Raw genomic sequence first — 22,942 nt, 5'->3', positions numbered from 1 at the left:
TTGACTTTGAAACTCACATAAAACCTTCCCAACTAGACTAACTGCAGCCTACCATGATCTCACCTGTTCCTTGCCGTTTTATGTCCCTCTAGGCTTCTAACCCTGTTTTCTAGCACTTAATTAAATATTATTTTACATACTTTGCTAGTTGCTTTATGAAAATTACTCTCATAGCAAGTTTAGGAGTTTCTTTTTCAATTTCAAAAATGGGCCACAGAGTAGGTCATTTATTCATGCTTATCAGGTAACGGACAACCATCGGCACAACGGCTCTCATGATCTCATTACCTTAAAGGTGATTCAAATGAGGATGATCTGGAGTTTGTTGGTCTCAATAGATATAACCAGAGTATTAAAAATTAATAACAAGCCAAACTTAATTTAGGCTCTATTTCTAAAGTAAGAGTCGATGGTCCCAAGAGTTTCTAATGAGAAAGATGAGGTAGAAGGAACCTGAAGACATGACGTCATACGCAAAAGTGGTTGTGCTGACCCAAGAGGCTGACCCTCCAACCTCACACCCCGTGGCCCATTGCAGCGTGGTGCCCACCCTTCCCTGCCGCTCGGCCTCTCCGTCTGAATTAATGCTCCTGCCTACTGGTACTGTGCCCTTTGAATAGTTCCAGCTCACCCTGAAGGAACTGTGACATTTTAGTGGTGGGTGAGGCTACTCCTTTGTAAAAAGTATATCTGTTGGGAATGCAGTTTTGGGAAGAAAGACACTATTTAAAAAGAAGAACACTATTCCTTTGACAGCCCCACAGAATGGGGCAAATGAATTAGAAACAGCAAATCAAGGCAAGCTGGTAAAAAGGCCTGGGAGGCTGTTGAGTGCAGCTTCCTGTTTTAAGCTGGTCACCATATTTTGCCATGACCAATGAATTCTACCATTTCAGTGGGAATATACTGGCTGAAACACAGTCAAGAAATGTTTTTCCTGGAACATGGAGAAGGAAGTAAAACGAGGAGTAGGTTTAAAAATGGCTCTTAGGGGATCTCCCTGGTGGCGCAGAAGTTAAGAATCCACTTGCCAATGCAGGGGACACGGGTTCGAGCCCTGGTCCGGGAAGATCCCACATGTCACGGAGCAACTCAGCCCGTGCGCCACAACTTCGCTCACCACAACTAGAGAAAGCCCACGCGCATTGAAGACCCAACACAGCCAAAAATTAATTAATGAAAAGAAAACGGCTCTTAGGATAACATATTATAAATGGAAAACTTTTGGTGTCATAAGTTGTAAGCGAGTATGAAGAGTGTTTTGGCTAAAATTTCATGAAGTGCAGCTAACAACTTGGCTCGAAGTCTGATACATACAGGTAGTTATCTACCCAGAAAATAACGCAGTAGCCCCTGACATGGTTAATTCAGGAGCCTAAAGTACTAGACATGAGGTAAATAAATGCTATGACCTCTTCAGAACCACTAGGGTTTATTGAACTAGAAATCACTCCAAACTAGGCAGTTCTTTCCAGAGTAAGAGACTCCCAGGCTCTTCCATGAGATTAGACCTCAGGCTGCCTAGGATCACGATGGTTTCCAGAAAAAAGTCCACAAGGCCACCTTTTGATTAGGGCTTTCCTTGTTATACCGTATATACTTCTGAAATAACATGATTTCTTTCAGATCATCTAATTTTGCCTCTCTTGAAACAAGATACTTTTGGGGCAATGTAACCAATGTGACATCTTTCAATCCATCTTCTCTTTGCCATTAGAGAGTATAGCGGTACAACTACTGTTAAGGCGGAAAATGCCTGGCAGTAAGAGACAATAGGCTATTTTCTTTTTATGTTGCTCATTGTAAAAATAAGAAAATTAGTAATTATTGAGAATGAGTATTTTTTAAGGGAGGTTTAGTAAAACCCCAAAACAAACAAGTAAAACCCCCTTTTCTTCTGTTTACGATTCCATATAGGATTGATAAAGCTTTTTCCCCAATGCGTTAGAAGCTTCGAACAAGACAGGTTAAATAGTTGGTGTGGGAAGTTTAGACCTTATACCATCTGGTCTCTTTACTTATTCCTTTAACTTCTGCTGGTAAAAAATCTATTCCGCCAAGGGCAGGGTCCCTCCCAGATTCAAACAACAAAATGGTCAGAGGGCAGAGGTAAAGGTCGAGAATGGACACGTGCCTGATAGCAGAGCCCTTAGGATTTGTTCTTGGAATTAATCTACTGGGCCTGACTAATCCCTGTGTACCTCTGTTATGGGACCAGTGTGGCTCCTACACTGTTGCTTCTCCGAAGTACAGGGACAAAGAACTCTGCTCAACAGTATGTGCAAAGGGCCTGTGGCCTGATGGACAGAGTAACCAGATTGAGTCATGGAAAGGTACTTATGAAGGACTTAGGAAACACTCATCATTAAGTGTGGCAAAAGAAAAATACGAACAGAATTACTAACTGTCCCAGAAAAGCAATCCTACCACTGCAGTGTCTAATTAATTGGGGGAACTTATTTAAATTTAAGAGCATAAGTTCATGTTGACTCTACTTGTAAAGTTCCCACACTCCTAGTAGAACTCAGTCTTCCATCTCATGCTAACTCATAAGAACTCTTCAGAGGTGGTAACATTCATGCAAATGAAAAGGAGAATTAAATTCCAGGTTGAGGGATTCAGCCTGTGCCTTGATCACACAACTTTTCTCCTAGAGACCAGCAAACATGTTACCATGGTGAGGAAGTTATTTTGGTCCATTCCACTTTGAATCTCTTTCTAGGGCTTGAGCACTGCGAGGAAGAATTAAATCCTCTCAACTCCTCTGCAAAAACATATTTTATTCTTCAAAAGACAAATCCTGGAGATAAGAAAAATAATATCTAGTCCTCTGGATGGGTTTAGCTAGCTGGGTCATCTAACTTAGCCCTGGAGCTGGAAGACAAGTTTCCCTCTGGACCAAACTTTTCTAGGTGCTGGGGGAAAAAATTGTGACAGTTTCCCCCATCCTTTATAATTCCAACCCAAACACTATAAATTAAAACCACAGAAATCAGCCTCTGGTGAGAACAGATAAGGCTGAACAGAGTCCGATTCTACCCCAAAAGCCGGCCTGTATCTGTGGGGTTTGATCAGCAAAACCAGCACGAACCCTGGTGAGAGATCTAAGAAAAAGTGTAATCTTCTTGATGACGTTTTATACTCCAAATAAGCAAATCTAATGTTATTTTGAGTTCTCCCTTCTGCTATTCTTGAATTACCCTACATTTTTCAGCTTGGCCATTCAATAGTACTTCTAATTACACTGGATTTCAGGGGCTAAACCAATAAAAAAATTAATTTGATTTTTAATGAGTTTTTTAAAACTAATAAGAAAGATGCCCTTTTATACATATTGTCAAGGATGGAAAGTCAGGTTCTGGCGGCACCAGTTATTTTCAAATTATTTTAACAAGTCTGATGGGGTCCTGAAAAGACAGAAATGAAGGTATTTCAGAGATTTATTTCTTTTTCTAAAACACTAGACACCAATCGCAGGGGGACAAGAAAAAGGTTTTTACTCGTAACACATGACACCTTCTGTTATATTCCTCTGTTAGGGCTGAACTGTGTCCTCCCCCCTATTTATATGTGGAAGTCCTAAACTCAATTACCTCAGAATGCGACCTTATTTGGAAACAGGATTTTTGCAGATGTAATTAAATTAAGACGAGGTCAGACTGGAGTGGAGTAGGTCCCTAATCCAGTATGACTTGTGTCCTTATAAAAAGGGGAGATTTGGACACAGACAACACACAGGGAGAGTGTCATGTGAACATCAAGGCAGAGATCAGGGTGGTGCATCTACAAGGCAGAGAATTCCAAAGACTGCCAGCAAACCACCAGAAGCCAGGACCGGATTCTCCCTCATAGACACCAGAAGGAACCAACCCTGCCAACACCTTGACTTTGGACTTCCAGCCAGCAGGACCATGAGACAATTAATATCTGTTGTGTAAGCCACTCAGTTCGTGTCACTTCGTTATGGCGGCCCTAGCAAACCAATACACCTTCCTAGAAAGAAATGATCGTTATCAAGACCTACTTATTTTTTTTTAAATAGATTATTTCACATTGAAATTATCCCGAAGAGGAAAAAAAAAAAGTTTGCTTCTTACCGTCAGCTCTTGGGGAAGAGAACTTGGCTTCTTTATGTTGATCTCAATGCTACTGTTGTCTTGTTTCAGCTCCATGGGGGACCCATGCACTCTGGCCACACCTTCAAACATCTGGGATTTGGTCAACGAGGGGGCAAGTGCCACGGGGGGACACTCTCTTTCCTTCTCCTCCTCGTCAACGTGAACCGTCTCTCCATTCATGGTGACTTTCCCATCTACCTGTAAAAACCGGAATGAACAAGAACACGCTATTCCCCAGCAAAAGATTATGACAAAATAACATGTTCAGAATCACCTTAAATCATTAGCATTTAATAATCACGGTCTAACAAAGAATAAGGTCTTTTATATGCTTCGGTCAGTTCTAGAAACTAGGGCTCCTCTAAATGCCATCTTTGAAGGCATCTTTAAAGGGTGGTCTGCCTTCTCAGGCTGCTTCACGTTAGAATACATTTCATGTTCGCCTTACTGTGGGTCTGCTTTTATTTTGCAGTATAGAAAATCAAGGGCATATTTGGGTTCCAGTAATTTTTCATTTACTTTCTGACTGCTAATCCACAACTCTGAGACTTTGTTTTTTTCTGATTAGCATATTAAATTAGGCGGAGCTCATCTTAGATCAGGACTATGTCACAGGTTATCCTGTCATGGTCAGGAGCAATGGGTACTTTTTGGAAGCTATCATGGAGGGCAGGGAACCCAGTGCTATGCTATGTGACAGTAAATCCCTATTTCTAGTTAACCGGACCATCCCAGTTTCTTCAAGAAAAAGAGGACATGCATATTAAGATATTTTTGTTTTGCACGCATGTCTAGGGAGGGTGGTGGGAGCGAGAAAGAAGGAGTGACAGTGGTTAGCCTGGCTTATTAAAAGGCCTCTGGAAATCTCTGTCTTAAGGTCTGACAGTATGTAGCGTGGTCCTGAAAAGAAGCTCTGCAGTGAGACGGCCTCAGAGTGAGTCCTGGCTCTATTGCTTAACAGCCATGTAATCTTCAACCTCGGTTTCCTCACCTTTATGATAATAGTATTCCTTAATGATGCTGTTACGGTGATTTTACAGATTAATATATGCACAGAATTTAGAACAGTATCTGACACATTGTAAGTATGTACATATTAGCTATTGTTCTTACTAAACCTTCTAAAATCTTTTAAAAGGACTAACAGAAGGGCAGATGCTAGTTATAGTTTATTTACCCTGTCAGTGGCTTGTATATCTATTGTCTGTGATCCATGAAGTTGAGATCACAACTGAACGCACACATGTAAAGATAACTGAAACGAAGTTTTGCAAAATAATATTTACCTTTTTTGATGTGTGATGCACTAGGCTGTTTTTTAAACATTGTATTCTATTCTACCTCCCTTTTTTTAAAAAAAAAGAATGCTGATTCCAAACCACTAAATTGATTTCATAACCTAGCAACAGGTGGCAACTCTCAGTTTGAAAACACTGCCTTAAACCTTTTACTTGCTCTTCCTTTACTCTTAAATCTGCTGTACTAAGAAACTGAGCCTGTATTCCCTGTCTCCTGTGCCCACCTCCTCCCCACGAGAAAACACACACACACGCACACGCACACGCGCACACGCACACACACACACCCCCCCCCCTTAGCTTCAGTTCTGGCATTATCTGGCAACAACTGTTCCATTTACATACTACCATACAAGTGGGTCCACCCACTCAATGGTGGGGCTGTGAACAGGGTTGACAGCCTTCAAGACCTATGATGAGTTGAGGGCTCCTTGGTGAGCCCCAGCTCTGAAAGGATCTCTATCCAGTTCCTCAATCCACCTCTCCTGAGGCCTCCACACTGTCTTGCCACAATGGCAAGGGACTGGGTTTTCTCAGGGCCAAAGTCTTGCCATGAAGTCACCTATCCTAATTCTTCTGTTTAAATGATCACACTGTGCTGTTTATATTAAGGATAGGAAGTGGACATCTGGATTAATTGATCAGCTGCCTTGGATACCAACTTAAATAAATGTATTCCCTATCCCTGTGCTGGGCCACCTCAACATCAAACCTTCCTTCATGAAATCGCAGACAGTGCATCACCGTGGGCCCTAGGTGAAGGACAGCTGCTGAGGTGCTTAGGTGGCCTGCCGAGCACATATGATCGTGTGTATATCTGTGTGTGCACGAGTCTGCATGACGAGTAGCTCATCTTCTCAGGAAAAACTTAGTGTGTTTATTCAATAAGCAGTTGCTGAGTGCCTAGGCACCTATGCCAGGCACTCAGGATGAAGCTATGAACAACAAGGACACAGTCCCTGCCCTTCGAGGGATAAACATCTCAATTCAACCCAGATGAGACAGCCAGGACATTTTTCTTTTGTTTCATCAAAGCCTAAGGCACAGATTTTGAAGATACATTCAGAGTTATCTAAGCAAAAGTCAGAAAGTGTGGTTTGGTTCCCTCTGAAATTCAACAGGAAGATACATGGCATCCCACTGCTCAATTAGTTTAGTTTAGCAAACTTTCTTTACAGTCACATGTCCGTGTCTGCTACTGATGAATTCCACCTGTCTTCTATTATGAACCCATGTGGTGTGCAGGGACAATCAGAACTGATTTTTCTTTATAGTCAACATAGCTTGAGACAAAGGATGAGCACTTCCTCCTGATGTGAGGGAAAATACTAGAATTTGAGGAAGAAAAAAGACGTCTGACTGTCTTCGATTCTTTGGTTCTGGTACATCACTTTACACATTCATTGGCAACCCCTCCATCCCCCAAAACAACATACTTTCTTCCCACTTAAAAAATTAAAAAAATCTGTCTCATCTGAGAACCAAGTACATCCCATGTATTCCTTGTATTCTTATTTTTTTGTATTGTAGCATCTTTTTAGATATGATGGTAGTTTCTTCCTAAAAGAGAGGTAGCTGTATATACTTCTATTTAAGCCAAAGGCAACCAAAATTTTGTTCTGAGGAATTTGCAATACCTCCGGATAGCTGGAGATACCTAGGGTGCTGCTAAATTAGGGTTTGTTATGACTACTATAGAGAGACCATGCCATCATATCCAACTATGAAACAGACATTGCTCATGGAGATGACTCAACCACCGATCTCACGGAAGCCCATCAGTATTAAAAACAGGAATTGAGGGGAATCATCTATCCCTTAACTATTTGCAAACCAAATCTCAGAGACACATAAACTTCACAATCATACATACATGTTAACGCATTTTGCTTTTGTTTGATAAAAACAATTGCATCTTCTTGAGGCAAGATGCTTCCTTCCAGTGATTACCTGGGGTTCAGTTTTGGTTCTACCCTTAAGGAACTCATCCTACCTTGAAGGTCTTCAGGACCTCTTGAGAGTTTTTGGGCTGGGAGTAAGGCTTGGGTGTCAGCATAGGCACTGCTTTGGGAGTGACAGTTTTGCTTGGAGACCCACTGCCTGCTGACATGCTGGCATCCAGTACACTGGTACGAGCGATGGTGGTTTCCACGGTGGCAGTGAATTTGGGTGGAGACAGTGACTGTTGCCGCAGGTATTTCATGGGGTTGGGGTCATTCAGGAAGGAGGATAGGTTTGGCTCTGTTGAATGGCTTCTTTCCAGAATTTTTGGCATCTCCAAGCGTTCAAGGACAGCTTCGCTGATGGTGAACCTCTCGATGTACTGTTGGAGGATCCTTTCCGCCTCCTCCTGGGACCGTGCATTCTTGTATGCCTCATGCAACTCCCTCTCTCTCCGCTCCCTAAAGGATGGGCATGGGAGGGGAAGCAAGAACAAAGGCAACAGTCACAGGAATTGCAAAGCAGACCTTGGTAGAGCTGAAGGAAAGTATAATATTGGTGTCAGAGCCGTGGTGATAACCAACGATTTTTAGGAAAAGCACATCTAGATAATACTGTACATTCAACAACGAGAACAACCACAGAAAGAACCCACTTTTCCTGGACAATTTCCCTGTAGGTTTTGATGCTTTTCCTTCGTTCACTTGTCCCATCCTCTCCAGCCAGTAACTTCTCCATTTTTTTCCTTTCTTCCTCTTTCTTGATTAAGTCCTGAGAAGCACTTCTTCTACGGCTCTTCCAACGAGCCAGGTCCTGCAGGGGTGGGGGGAGGGAGATAGAACATTTTTCTTCAGGCTTGCACATAATTCCATTTCTACTCTTCAGGGTTGAGTAAGCACTGACTATCGGCCAGGCTAAGACATTCCTGTACATCCAACGTAAGTCTGGTTGGAACAGGACTACCTCGAAGGCAGGAGCCCTTCAGAAACATCTACATTATCCATAGCAGGGCAGCGCATTTATTTAAACACCGTAATGTAAAATTTGTGATCAAATTCCATGTCAGTTGCCAAAGTTTAAAGTATTGCCTCAGAGGGTATTGTAAGAAACTTCATTTCTTGCTATTTACAACCTCTGCATTGTGAATGCACTCGCTGACAACAGAATGGTAGGAATTAACCACAGACCTACAATTCCCTCAGGGAAGGAAGAAAAGACAGAAAAAAAAATTGGCTTTGGGGTCTTACAAAACCAACAATTCTGTACGTATTAAGTCATCTGATCCTTTCAAGAACCTCACCACAAATCCTATGGGCAGTTAGAGCATAATGTTGAGGACTTAGGATTCTGGAGTCGGACGGGTGGGAGTGCGGCTGTGAGAAACAATCCTAGCTCTATCTCTTCCACGCTTTGGAATCTCAGACACGTTCCTTAGCCTCTCTGCACCTCAGTCTCCTCATCTCTAAAACAGAAATGATAATAATACGTACTCTTACAAGCCTGTTGTGAGGGTTAAATGAGGTAGTGCACATAAGGTGCGCAGACATTCATTATTACCACATTTAATTAACTTTAGAAAAGTTAACTTTTTGGACTAAAGGTAGAGGCAAATCTGCAGTAGCCACCTCAGAGGGCTCTGTGAGGATGAAGTAATCCACTCTTCCTCCTCTCATCCCTATCTTTAGGCTTCTGCCCTGCCCTGGCTCTTTGCTCTTAGCACACAGATGATCCCAAGGCCCCCGTCAGGCCCTGGAGCCTTCCTTACTGGTTACAATCCTGGCTCTCTAGCTCACTAGCTGTGTGACTGTGGACAAGTTACTTAGCTGTTCTGGGACTCATCTGTAGAACTGAGGACCATGATAGTTGCTAGCTCGTTGAATTATTGAGAGGATTAAAGAATGATGACATGCAAGGTACTTAGAATAGTACCTGTTACTGGTACGCTCTCGATGTTGGCAGTTATCATTGTCATCATCATTATTATCATCGATTCCAAATATATAGTCTCAAAAGACAGTCCCTCCTCAATTCTGCATCCCGTGCCAGTTGCCTCCCTTCTGCTCCCCTCTTTTTTGTGGCCAAACTTCAGCAAGGGTACTTTCCCTAATGCCCACATGGACTGTGTCACCGTTTGAAGCCCTCTAGGGGCGCCCTTCCTCTGCATGGCTTTCCAGCCCAAGTCTGATTTTCCAGCCCCGCTTGATTTTCTGCTCCAAAGGGCCTCTGGCCCAGCGGGCAGAGCAGCCTCCCCGCTGCCCACGGCCCTGCACGGCACTCACATCTTGCCATTTGTCATCCTCTTCCCGCAGCTGGTTGTTTATCAGCTGCAGCTGCTCCTGGCGGGCCCTGCTGTGCGGCTGCACCTTGGCCTCCTCCTCACACCGCATGTCGAACATACTCGTGCTCCTGCGTGTGGAGAGAGCAGACGACGGTGGACAGGGATCAGTGCTCCGCAAGTCTCCGCGCATTTGCAACGTCCCGCCGCGGCGGGGCGCTCTCGCGTTTGGAAAAACTGCCCCCTTCCCTCCGCAGCTTAAGGCAGCAGCGTGATTTGCAGTCTGTTCATCCCTCGGCCTGCAGCAGCGGGCATGCTAGCAGCCTCACCTTTTCTCCTTTTGCGGCAAAAAGCAAAAATGTGACCATCTTTGTCTTCAGTGATGGCAGAATCAGGCCAATCTAATTTTATATGTAGGGGTCAATATATGTTTAAAGTAAAGGGCTAGAAAAAGGTATTTGAAGCTCTGGGCTCGTCTCACTTGTATTAGAAAGTAAAATGAAGAGAGTTAAAATGTATAACTTGGGGAGAATTTATAGCGAGGGAGAGTGGTGTCCCCTGAAGTGAAACTTAATTGCAGTAAATGCTTCTTTGCGTAAAGAGCTGGCTTAAATGCTTTCTCCGTTAACTGAGGCAATTTCTCCATTTTCAAAAAGAAAAAAAATATATCATACAGCTTCAAGTCTAAGGCACCACCTTTTCCTGTTGTATTTTCTGAATTCTGGTTGCATCCAACAGCTATGTATTAATGAAATATACGTCTGATGTGGTTTATTTCTATGTCCTGTAAAACTGTCTGTAAATTGATAGTGCGTTGATGGCACCTTGGAATCAAGAAAATATTTTATGGTAAGATTAAAGGATAAAATATATAAATCAGTATATACTTTGTATCCTAAAATTCTCACCATGATTTCACTTTATTTTTGTCAGGATACCTCTGAATCTACTCTTTTAAAAGCAAAAGCATTGGGAAAGCAATTTTTAAAAACCTTTAGGCTGTTCATATAATTGATATATTCTATAGGAGCTTATTAAATGTTGGGCAAGACCGTAGGGCCTTTTCTGCGATGCTTATGTAGACCTTTGCTACAACGAAAGCTGAAGCAGCAAGATGAAAATAGAAATAAAAACCAAAGCAAAATCTTCCCGTTTTTTTCTCTCAAAGAAATGACTAACTCTGGGAACCAAATGGGTTATAGAACACTCAAATCGAGTGGAGGGCTGTTTAAGAACAGAAGACCGATAGTCCATTTTTGAAGCCAGCTTAACACAAAGAAAAAGAAAAGCCATGCATTGAGACGCCAGCTAGTTCCAGACATCATCAGTGATGTCCAAAACAGTCATGCCCATGGCCAGACAATGCACAGTAGCAGCATCACCGGATGCTAGTGGGTTCCTTAGCAGGCAGCTCTCTGGAAGGAGAAGATGACCCCAAAGCAATGGCCGCCCACGTTCATTTCGGTCCACCCAAATGAACTTGCATGGACGTGTGGGTGCCTCTCCCCTCTCTCTGGATGCCGCACAATTTGAGTCTGACCTAAGAGAGCTAACACTGAAGACTACACTTGTAATCTGCTTTCCCCAAGAGTATTCTAATAATCTGCGCCAAGGGACGTTCTTTGATCTGAGGCTTCTGTTTGCATGGACATGACACACCATGTGAGGAGCTGTCCACAGACTCAGGGGACAGTGTTGATTGTGGCAGCTGTACCTTCCTGAAAGGTAAACTGGAGCCCTCACAAGAGAGGAGGGGCTGCGATTTTTCACCTAGCTTACGCTGTTTATTAATGTGGTTTAAGGAAGATTTAGGAACTTGCAGAGTTAGGTAGAAAAGTCTAACCCATGGTTTTTAAACTTCATGGATCAAAATTCCCTTCAACAAGCTTTCCAGAAAGGGACCAAAACTCATCCCATTCTTCCTTTCAGAGTTTAAAGAAGGCTTACCTTGAAATATGTCTGATTCAGTCAGTTCATCTTTTAAGGCAATTTACAGGCTTTGTGAAGGCCTTAGAAGATATAAACTCCTCTGAGCCGGGACTCTCTTGTAATCTACTAAATAGTTGGCAGATTGTGGGAGAGGAAGGAGGTCCCTTCCTTCAGCTTTGCCATCTATAATTTTTAAAGGGCAGAATTTTGGTTTAGGCCACAGTGGGTGGCCACAGAGCAAGGGCTTCTTTTGGGACCCCGGGAAGAAAATGGCAGCTTCCTCCAGGATTTGAGAATTGTTTCTCTCACTCGACCGGCATGGAGAGGATGGGAGCAAGGCCTTCAGAACTGCCTTCTTCTGTCCCGGGTTCCTATCTCTGCTCCCACCATGAAGTTTTAACTCCCTCAGCCCGAATGTGGCCAAAAGCTTGTTAGTGAAATAAAAAGAGAAACACTTGCCTGCCTTCTCATATACCAGGAAGTACTATTTTTTCCTAGAGTTTTTTTTTTTTTTTTTTAAAGAAACACCAGCCAACTGGCCCAAAAAAGAAATAATAAAACTATGAGCGATATCTTTATACCATTTCAAAAAAAAGGAACTAAGCAAGCTCAGAACTGATAATAGTAGACAGAAAATGAGCTGAGTCACCATTCAGAAAATGTTCCCTAATTCAGAGGTTGGACTCAGCCTCCAAAATGAAGAAGTACCTGTCTAGGGATGGGGTGGGGGACCCTGCAGAAGCCTAGGTTCCAGAATGTTAAATGGACTTGCACCAAGGCTATACTTCTCAGCACAACAGGCCGTGCCCTTGGGCTGCTGGGACACGGGCCCCTGGCTGCAGGGCCCTGGAGCCTCTCTCGGTGACAGGTTGGCATTTCTGAGGGCCAGGATTAAATTACCTCAAGGGGAGCCTGGAAACTGTTTCTGGCCCAAGTCTAAGGTAAGGGAATTAAGAACAAAATGGCCTTTGGCTCTCACAGTGTCCAGCCTCCTCGGAGGGGACCGCTGGGAGAGGAGGCATGTGGAAGTAAAGGGCAAGAAGGTGAAACTAAATCCAGGGAGCCATTTGCGGCTTGCCAGGAGGTGGAAATTTCTGTTTGCCTGTGTGGTAGGTCTGCCCCTGACCTGCATTTTCCTTAAAGGGCACATCTTTTTTTGATTGGGTTGCATTTTAAGAATGTGTCAATTACGAACAAATAGAGTCTGTGCCAATAGTTGTCCTTAAAGATTTTGAAAAAGGGAGATAGTGGGGGAATGAACAAAACATATTATGAATTTCTGTTTAAAAAAAAACAAAACCCTGACATAAACTTTTCTTTTTGTTCCCCACATGGTTTCATATAAATTATGTCTACTCCAAGAAAGAAATGCAGCCCTTTGGATGTTCCTAGATAAGACCTTTGGAAAAGAAGCTCTGTATACTCACCCTGGCCCACAAGGCTGCTTTTTTGGTAAATTTAGAGGAGTCCCCACTCCCACCCCTTTTAAAAAAAATCATTAACTTCTCCTGAGGGTGAGGTTTCATATTCAGGTACAGGTAAAATTCAAAAGCTCTTGAATGTAGCTTCTCTTCTTTCAGTTTTTAGGGTTTTTTAGAGATCTGTATTAGGCAAACTGCACAGCAGCTTTGCAATGATGAAGAGTAAACCCATTCTATCAAAATGTTTTTGCTAACCAAATCAAAGAGGTGTTTTGCCTATCAATCTTATATAACCCTCTTTTCAGTGAATGTTAAATACTGCCACTGTAGACTTTAAAAGCAACAACCAGGGCTCAATTTTATAGACTACTTAGCTTCATGCAGTCAGTCAAGCTCCGGCTGAATTTGGTTTTGAGACATGAATGTTCCATGTGTCAGGCCACAGAGCAATCGTGCATCACACATCGGAAACCGATACCCTTGGCACACGAGTCAGACTGCTTCGAGCTACAAGTACAGACTAAGCTGACCTCTTGAACACAAACATGGAAAAAGCACAATTCAAAAACAGTCAACTGTGGCCTGATCTCTCTGTCATTGGTGGAAATGATATTTGTCTGTTCTACATTGTTATTTAGATTCCTCACTCGGTGACTTGAAACTATGGATCAGGCCAGGAAGACAGGCAGAGGGAATACTAGGGTCCACTCTTATGATGGCCCAGATTCCCACTAGGCCACAAAGTCCCTCTCCCGGAGGGCAGACATCAGGCTTAGTGGGCCGCTATTGTTGGAATGAGATAGTAATCATGTTTCTTAAACCTGAGCATTCTGCGAAGAAAACTTCTGCCTTGGATATCAGTTTCAGAATGCTCTCCCTGTGAGAGATCCATTTTTGAAATGGAGTTAATGTGGTCACAAACGGGAGAGAGTGGATTCTTTTCAAATTTGGACGTTAGGCCGGGGCTGGGAAATGCATCTCTGAGAGGAGCGGAAACCAAGGAGAGGCAGCCCAAGTCATGTTGTACATTTTGACCCCCGACTATGCCACGGAACTTGAACGAAATCCCAACGTTTTGGTCTCAAGCATCCCACAGTTTATATTATTCCAACCTGGGAGGAACTTGGGCTTCTGAATCTATCATTCGTGGCTTAGGATTTACTTTCTTAGCTTAAAAGAAATGTAGCTACGAGAATGACCACTTCGTGGCTAAGCCTTTACATATCAAGAATTCAATGCAAAGCACAGAAAAGCCTTTTAACAATTCCGTGGTTCAGAAGGGGTTCCAACGTCCGAACACTAACAAGAACAACTTGCACATGCTCTGTCTATAAAAAGTAAACTTTTAAGCAGCAGCTGCATATTAGGATCATGCTTCAGTGGCTTTTTCATTCATCTCTCCTGCACAGAACGTATGTTCTGCATTCCAACTTCAAGTGCTTCTCTGAGGCTGCAGAGAAGAGTCAGTTAGCTCTTCAATCCACTGTTATATTAATTGCATTTCAATTAGTGGTGAGTACTGGAAGCATGCAGTTTAGGCTAGTAATTAATGTATTCCTACAAATACAAGACAACTTACTCTGCGTCATCAGACACAGGAGTTCTCGGTCCGTATCTATAAGACCAAATACAAAATTAGAGGATTGGTAAGACGAAGGTTAATGCTGTAACCACGCTGGAAATAAAAACTACAAGTGAAATGTATGTGTGCCAAACCTTTTTTGCTGATCATACTGGAAGAGAAGTGTCATTAGACAATTAGTAATATTCATTAACTGATGAAAACGAAAGCAAAGTCTTGACATTTCTGAAGAATGCAAAATGTGTAGTAAAACCCAGAGGAGAAATGAAAAAAATCCCCATGCTACCCACAAAGAAAGTATCTGTTCAATATAAACACGAAAAGGCTTAGGTGCAACCCACAATGTTTAGAGAAGGCGCTTAGAAAAACCCAAACATGTATTAAGATGGTTCACAAACAGCTGAACTGTTCTTTGCTTTTCTGTGCAGAGTAATGGGCTGTAATGGACACCCAGCATAGAAGCACACACTTACTGACCCTTTCCCTGATGTGTTAATGCACTTGCACAAATAACATCAAAGAGTGTTTCTGCAGTTTTCTGAAAGCAAACCAGAACTCCAACCAGAACCCCAATCAGTGCCTTCCGCATGCATTTGACAAAAACCACAATTCCTAGAAAACTGGCAGCTTTAATCAAAACCAGACGTGGACGATACTCCACAACTTAAAAAATAATGATGTTTTTTTAAAACAATCTTTTATATTCTTCTGATTATTTAGATCTACAAAGTTGTACCTTCTTCGATATAGGCATTTTAAGTTTTAATGCGTCCGATAAAACAAAGATAAAGGTCAAATTAGAAAATAAAAACTAGAACATTATGAGGGCCTATTTTAAGCACATTTAAAAAAAGCAGCTCCCACAAATGACTCTTTCAGCAAAGGAGAATATTAAGAGAAGGTTCTTACCTATGCCCTGAAAGGCTGTTCATTCATGCATTCTGATGCGGACAAAGAATTTTTTGAGTAAAGAAAAAATGTCCTGCTTTCAGTCCAATAAATTAAATGTGCGGGTTTTCAGCAAAAATTACCTGATCCTGTGTTCAGTTTATAACAATTTATAGGGAAAAGAGTAATTTCTAAAGATCTCTTCCAATGATCTTAGAGAAAACACTCCAAAGCACATGGGTGGACACACACATACACCCTTCTCTCTGATACCTTCGTCATTCTACAACAGTCTGATTCATTAATAGTTATTTTCATGCACAGCGAAGGCAACGGCACTAGTTAAAAACCCGAAGTTTCTGTTGGAATGGCCAAACTCAAGAAGAGGAAAGTGTTTGTGAATGTCTCTCTTCCAGAAGTAAGACCCATTTTCTGTTTCTCCGGGGAGTAGTTTCAGAAGGTGCTAAAGGTTAAATTAATACCCTCAATTTTCCAAAACCATCGCTGCATGGAGGCAGATGGATTCCTTCACAGCAAGAAAGAGTGCATAATCAGGGTTAATTCTACCCAGAATTAACAGTGTTCATTCTGAAGCCCCGGTAAAATGTTTCCCAGTTAATTAACAGGCCTACTAGAATAGACATTCAAATATAGCGTTTTCTAAATTATCTATGGAAGCGAGAAGTTATTCTTAATGGATGGCTAATCTAGGAATGATCAATGAACAGTTGGTATGTATTTCTGTGTCTATTGGAATATTTTAATTCATGTTTTACTGAAGTAAGATATACATATAGAAAGTGCACAGACCATACACACACACCCTGATGAATTTTCACAAACCACAGATTAGTGTTGAGTTTTGTGTTCTATAAATGGACTTATACAGCATGGACTCTTCTGAGTTTGGCTTCCTTAGCACACTTCCTTTATGAGGTTCAGCTATGTCGTTGCACGCAGGATATATTTAAATTTAAATCGCTTCTACACAAAACACTTAACAGCATTTCGTGGACAGCTCTGCCAACAAATACAGATGAACACTGCAACATAAGCTTCATGAGGGTAGGGATTTTTCTTTTGGGGTTCTCTGAACAGTGACCAGACTAGGCCCTCAATAAGTACGTATTGGATGCTCTGGAAATTGAAAAGAATAGTGCAGTCTCTGAAGATGACCTTCATTTATCTGTTTACTATATACATATGGGTTTAAGAAATTTCCCCTCAGACTAATTTATTAGCTTTAAGAGGGCACAAATTTCATCAGAATTGCCTTTGCTGTTAGGGAGAAGATAATTAGAGTTTGGGCTTCAAATGATTTTCCCAGTTGTCCTATGGAAAATAGAAAAGTAAAGATGAGTTTAAAAAATCACTAACAAAGAGATTTTTTTTAAAAAAAATGCAAAGTAGGTCAGTCCACAGACTATCAAGTACAAAATTGGCCAGACAAATTACAGTTGGTATAAGCATCTTACAAAAAAAAAAAAGCAATTAATAAAGTTTAATTGTGATGGTGGCAGTATTTAGAAAGACAAAAAGAATACTCTATTCACCTATTGATTGTGTTTATGTAACTTTCAGCACTAATAAAGTACTTCAGGGTCAATAATTAGCAATATTGTGAACTAGAATAAGCTTCATTTGAAGTGAGAGGGAAAAATGGATTTACTGCTCATTTAAGATTATCCCCCAGCACCCAGCACAGCGTTTTACACGTAGTAATTACTCAGTAAATACTTGTTGAAAGGAAACATGAATTCCCAAGGTGTGTGCTTTGCTCAATCACACAATTACGTCACAGAGTTAATCTCACTATCTCTCCTTATGCTCAAACCAGCCATTCAGTCCCATGTGACTATAAAGAGGTCTCTTCCCGAATCACAGATAGACGGACAGATACAAGTGACAGGGAGGTCGTCAGACCGCCACAGTTTCCTCTGGTAGCCTGGTAGGTAATGCGCTGGCGTGGAACGGCGGCTCCCCCTTCAGACAGAGGTGGGTTTGGATCTTGGATCTGTGATTACCAGCTGTGTGAGACCAGGGCCTCGGTTCCTTATTGTAGAATACAGAAGAAACTGCTTAGTCTCAAAGGCTGTGTGAGAAGTGAGTAAATGGGCCACCTAGAATGTTCTAGTAGGCAGCCTATAGGCCTCACTTCCTTCTCTCCTTTCACGCTAACTGCTCTCCGGCAGCCCATGGATGCAGGGTCCAGCACCACATCAGGGCATCTGGGGAGAGAGTGAGCGTGGTGGGCAAGGCTGTCCCTCTCTCACTAACCTGCCCTCACCTGCTGGGATCCAGGTGTGACCCAGGTGTAACTTCTCTCTACATCAGGCTTCCCATTTGTGAATTGGAGCCAACAGCCATTCAACCTACCTGTGAATTCCCAGGAGAAGGTACGCTGGAGGAAACAGAGGCACTTTGAAAGGGTAACAGTTATAAAGTGGAGCACGGCTACTACTCCTGCCCCCTGAAACCAGGGTTACAATAAGACTCTCCTATGGTAGTATTATGATTCAGAAGAATGTAAAACATACATTAAATCCAGATGGTAACGATGGCTAGGATCTTCATCTTAAAATTTGGGGATTACTTAAGATTTTCTTTACTCCCCACTCTACCCTCTGTCCCACTACTATCAAGGTCCTTTGTGAAGCAGAACTTCATCACTTCCTGTTTTACAGCGGAGCTTTAATTGTGCTACACACTCGTACTCCTCTGCCCTGCACTGATCAGGCAGACCACACTTTTCACAAAAGTCTATCACTCTTACTAAATAGCAACATAAGCTTCAACATATAGGACCTGAAACCAGACCATGAACCCCTGGATTACTATTTCCCTACTTTCATTTTAGTTTTTTAAATTTGTATTTTACATTGGAGTATCGTTGATTTATAACGCTGTGTTAGTTTCAGGTGTACAGCAAAGTGATTCAGTTATACATATACATATATCCATTCTTTTTCAGATTCTTTTCCCATCTAGGTTATTACAGAATATTGAGTTCCCTGTGCTATAGAGTAGGTTCTTGTTGATTACCTTTTTAACATATTCCCTACCTTCATTTTAAATCAAGTCAGAGCACGGAATGGAAATCCTACCTCTAGAAAGCACTATTTGCGAATGTTAAAATTAAATTAAACGAATTTTATAAGTAGTATATATCTTCTTTGGGCCTGAAGACCCTCCTGGAATCAGAATGAAATCAAGTAGGTCAGAAAGAAGTTCAACTCCTTTACCCGACGGCTCCTATGTGAGCTAGGAAGAAATAAAAGAGTTTCCCATTTAGGCTGCCCACAAAATGAGAGTCAGAAAGAATGTTTAATAGGACAATTCACAACTGAACTATTCTTTCCACACCTGCTCACATGCAAAAAAAGAAAAACACATCTTGGCAGACTAGGCCATGTCATTTCTGCTAGCAATAGCAGGTAAGTGGCACGGATAAACCGTAAAGCATTAACGACACACTCAAAGCATGTATCAAGGCTCAGACTGGAGAAACAAAGTCAAAACAGCTTAGGATGATCTTCTGACTCTTATCTTTTATTGGTGGACCCTTGGCAGATCCCTCCACAATGCGTTGCTTTGCAAATGGAACTGGACGGAACTGGTTTAGCTTGGATCCAAGGTGTCTAAGAGATATCCCAGTTCTCCTGGCCATCACATCATCTTTTTGTGAACCATACCATTTTCTTGGGCCTTTCAGTCCACTGCCACTCCAGGCAGGAGCTGTCATCTTCTCTGACTTCTCTCTCTGAGGCCTCCCATTCAGAGGTCAGAGGACATGAACTAGGGCACATCAGTCCAGCCAGTCAAAGGGCACTTACTGCTAAAGATGTTTTCAGTAGCATCACTCGCTTGGCGTTAACTCAAGACGGAAGAAGCCAGTGATCACGGAGGCAGCAGCGCACACAGCGACTGAGGATTAATACCGGGGACCTCCGTCATGCAGCTGATACTTACACAGGAATGGGTTTCCCTTTCTGGTGTTCCTGATTCCTGAGAATGAAATTTGGCCAGCACCCAACCACATGCAAGGTCTAAAGTCTCTACCCAGGAAGGGCACTGAAAGCAGAGCTCTGACCCTGGGATGGGCGCATTCCTTTAAGCGGCTCCACGCCACATCAGTCATCAAGCGCATACCGTGGCTTTAAGCTGTTTGGGGGGACCCAGCAGCCACAAACAGCAGAGGCAGCGCACCCTGGAAAGCGGGCGAGGCGCTCACAGTGGCTGGCCGCTCTCCTCGGATCTTTCAGCCTTTGGCACCGTCTCAGAACCTCTTTGAACAACTCCTTCAGTCGCTTCTTTGCCATCCTGCGGCAGCTGTTTGCAGGTAACTAAAGCCAGACGGGACAGCTTTACTACTAGGAAAGGATTCCCACCAGAGGCCTTGGGCCCACCTGTCAGCCTTCACGTCCTCACCTTTCTCTGTCCTCCTCAGGCACTCACCTAAACTGCAGCTATGCTCTTCCTGGGACTCCGGCACCACAGCCAGCCGGCAGACCCTCTTACAACGGTCATCTACACCAGACGTCACTATTCTGTTGATGATCAAGTAGCATTGGCAGCAAGAGGGAAGAGGGAAAAGAGTTAGGAAAGGAGACAGTGAAAGTCACTGAGACTGAAAGGTTAAGAGAGAAGGTTCGGTTGCTATTCCAGAAGCCGGTTAGTAAGGATGACATACTCAGAATGAGATAATAGAATATGGGCCTGAGAAAGTCAAAGAAGGCTAGCCTGACTCTGCCACCATGGGGCTGAGTGATGGCCCCTTAGTAGTCAAGGACTCAAGGATGCATTCCTTACTAATTTCTTAGTCCCACCCCTTCCACCCCCCACCCCCATCAGCCTCTGAAACCCCAGCAGGGCATTTCTGATGCACCAGGGTTATTTCTATTGACAGCCTCTAGGGTGTCATCCACAGTATGGAACCAAAGAAACCCCTCTCTATGTCATGGACTATCCACTGTGTGCTTTGGATATCACGAACAAGGCATGGAGGAGACTGTCCTGAGCATTTCCTCCTGCCGTGGAGGGCTCTGCTTTGCTCCCACCATGCAGGTGGAGTGGAGTTTCCTGGGAGAATCCAGAATCTTCTTCTTATTATTTTTTAACAGAAACTCAAACAAATTTTGATAACATGTATACCTGGAAGAGACCCAGGAAAACTGAGTAGCTTACCAAAATGGCTGAAACCCTCACCTTAAGTACCATCTTCAGCTAAAGACAAAAGAGGACGTGTGGGTAGTGGTTTGGGACCTCAGAGGGGAGGAAGGCAATTCACACGGAGATGGCAAAGCAACTTTTTAGTAAATAAATGTTTGCTGGGCCCTGCATAGACAGCGGGGGGGTGCAGAGTGTACTCTGATCTCTAAGTTTCCCCAAGCACACCTAGCGCACGGAGAATCCAGAACTTTAGAAATGCCCTATACCTGCTTAATGGAAGAAAGACCAGCCCGTGGAACCAAATCCCCACCAGAGGGCTTGGGAGTTCACAGCTGGAAGGCCTCCAGTGAGGATGAGGACTGATGACAGCTCTACAAGGTCTTTTCCCAGGTGACGCCTCACAAATTTGGATGGTGATTGATTCATTCAAGGAAACTCCTGACTCTTTTGAGGAACCCTCAAAAGAAGAGTCTTTTTCTACTCATGTTCTGTTATATAATTTTAAAAACTGGGCGGGAGCTGGGGTGGGGGAGAGATGTTTACTTTTTTGTGTGTCTACTTAGATGTCCAAAATCTGAACTTAATGACACTAATCACAATTTTTTTCTCCCTCGTGGGATAAGAAAGAGGGAGGGTATAGATAACCCAGATTTTTATCAATGTATCTTTAGGAGAAACATGAAGGGTATCATTAAAACATTCCATCTAGTTTGTTCAGTATCGCCAACAAATAAAATACTGCTTAATGCAGCCAAGGGAAGATGAATCATTTGCCAAAATTATTGGCATTCCCAGGCAGTGATTCTGGTGACAACAGAATCAAAATGGATGTCTGTCATTTAACTTCACACACGTTTCCCCGCGGGGAAATCTACTGACATTACTTCTCTGCTAACCAGCAAAAGAGGCTGTTAAAACTACGTCATCTCTGGCGGTTTCTTTAATGTGCTTCAGCAAACTCTTTAAAAGCAGCAGTGATTCCCATGCAGATCTCCTTGCACATGTAATGGCAAAAAGTACCTGCAGTCATTTTGTGGATTAAGCCTGTGGTCTTCCTGTAAACTGGACATGGCTGCCAAGGCAGGGGACACAGAGTACGTCTGAATCTTGCGGCTGTGACTGATGACTTCCTCTGCATCCTCCTTCGGCCCAGCCCTGCCAATGCTGAGCCGCTTCCATGTCTGCTGATCTATCTCTGTCACTGGTCCGAAGTGCACGAACTTTTGCCTAGGGCTGGAAGCTTTCTTATAAGCCCTTGCCTTGCGGCTGGCAAAGTCATCACGGAGGGCAGTTTCTGCTTTAATTTCTGGTGAAGGCTCAGGGGCACACGTGTGCTCCACATCTCCATCCCTAGTCAGAACCGGAAATAAGTTCCAAAGGTTTCTAAGGTGAGTAAAATCAATGAAGAGTTTTGAAAAAATACTGGATGTATGAAATATACTGCAATGTCTAAAGCAGGATTGCTTTTCCATTAATCAATCAAATGAAGAAATGATCATTGTCTTGCCTAGGTAAATAGCACTTTAAGTTTCTGTAGCTTTCTTAACATCATAAATGATAGCATAAGAAAACCTTGGGTACAATGAAATAATTAAAATTATTTAAAAGTCAAGTTTAAATTCCTTACACGTAAATAAGCCTATTAAAATAAGCATTCACAATAAATCAGTTGAATTAAAGAGGATGTTTCCTGTCCTTGTGGCTTGTAATTTTTAGTATTAACAAGTTTCAACGCATGCAGAATATGCTCTGTGTTGTGAGGCATTTTTTCTGGCCATGAAAATAAAAAATGATAGAAGGATGAGTGATTCCTTCAAAGTTAAATGATACCACTGTTAGGGGAAATCCAGGGGGAAACATGACACACCTCTTCTTTCCTGACACTTTCAGCCTCTCCCACGTCTCCCGGTCGGCTTCTGTTATATTGGCGACCGTGACAAAGCTCGGAGCCTCGCGGTGAGGGCCAAGCCTGCCCTGAATTCTGCGCTGCGCCAGGTCATCCTTGTGAAGATCCGGCACCTGCCTGAGCCCCTCTTCCGCAGGTTCACTCTCCTGAGCCCGCACAATACAGGTCACCCTCGACTTCACCTCTTCCGTTTGGCCTTGGTTTCTGTCAATTTGATCCAGGCCCCCACGTTATTGGAAAAATCAGGTTCCAGGAAGGGGAGCAGACAAACAGAATGTCAAGCATGGAAATTCAGAGGCTGAAGACAGAATGGAATGATGGAAGCACCTCTCCCTTTCTCAAAAATATGGAATCAATTGCAGCCTTGATTACTTTTGTCTATGCTACCCTTTTGACACTGTAAAGAGACAGAGTT

General features: G+C 42.8%; 1 protein-coding gene across 1 annotated transcript in view; it reads right to left on the bottom strand.

Moving 5' to 3' along the window:
• LIMCH1 (LIM and calponin homology domains 1) overlaps positions 1–22,942 on the bottom strand; it is a 341,811-nt gene that overhangs the window by 51,554 nt on the left and 267,315 nt on the right. The window contains 11 exon segments of the mRNA XM_082838854.1: positions 4,098–4,316; positions 7,410–7,818; positions 8,013–8,170; positions 9,637–9,763; positions 14,562–14,597; positions 18,992–19,209; positions 19,211–19,247; positions 19,684–19,795; positions 19,881–19,999; positions 21,642–21,971; positions 22,489–22,731. Coding sequence (XP_082694980.1) covers positions 4,098–4,316; positions 7,410–7,818; positions 8,013–8,170; positions 9,637–9,763; positions 14,562–14,597; positions 18,992–19,209; positions 19,211–19,247; positions 19,684–19,795; positions 19,881–19,999; positions 21,642–21,971; positions 22,489–22,731 — 2,008 coding nt within the window.

The sequence above is a fragment of the Leucopleurus acutus genome (assembly GCF_964270905.1).
Source record: "Leucopleurus acutus genome assembly, chromosome: 4".
In the NCBI taxonomy this organism is placed as follows: domain Eukaryota; kingdom Metazoa; phylum Chordata; class Mammalia; order Artiodactyla; family Delphinidae; genus Leucopleurus; species Leucopleurus acutus.
This window is presented reverse-complemented; position numbering and strand designations above follow the sequence as displayed.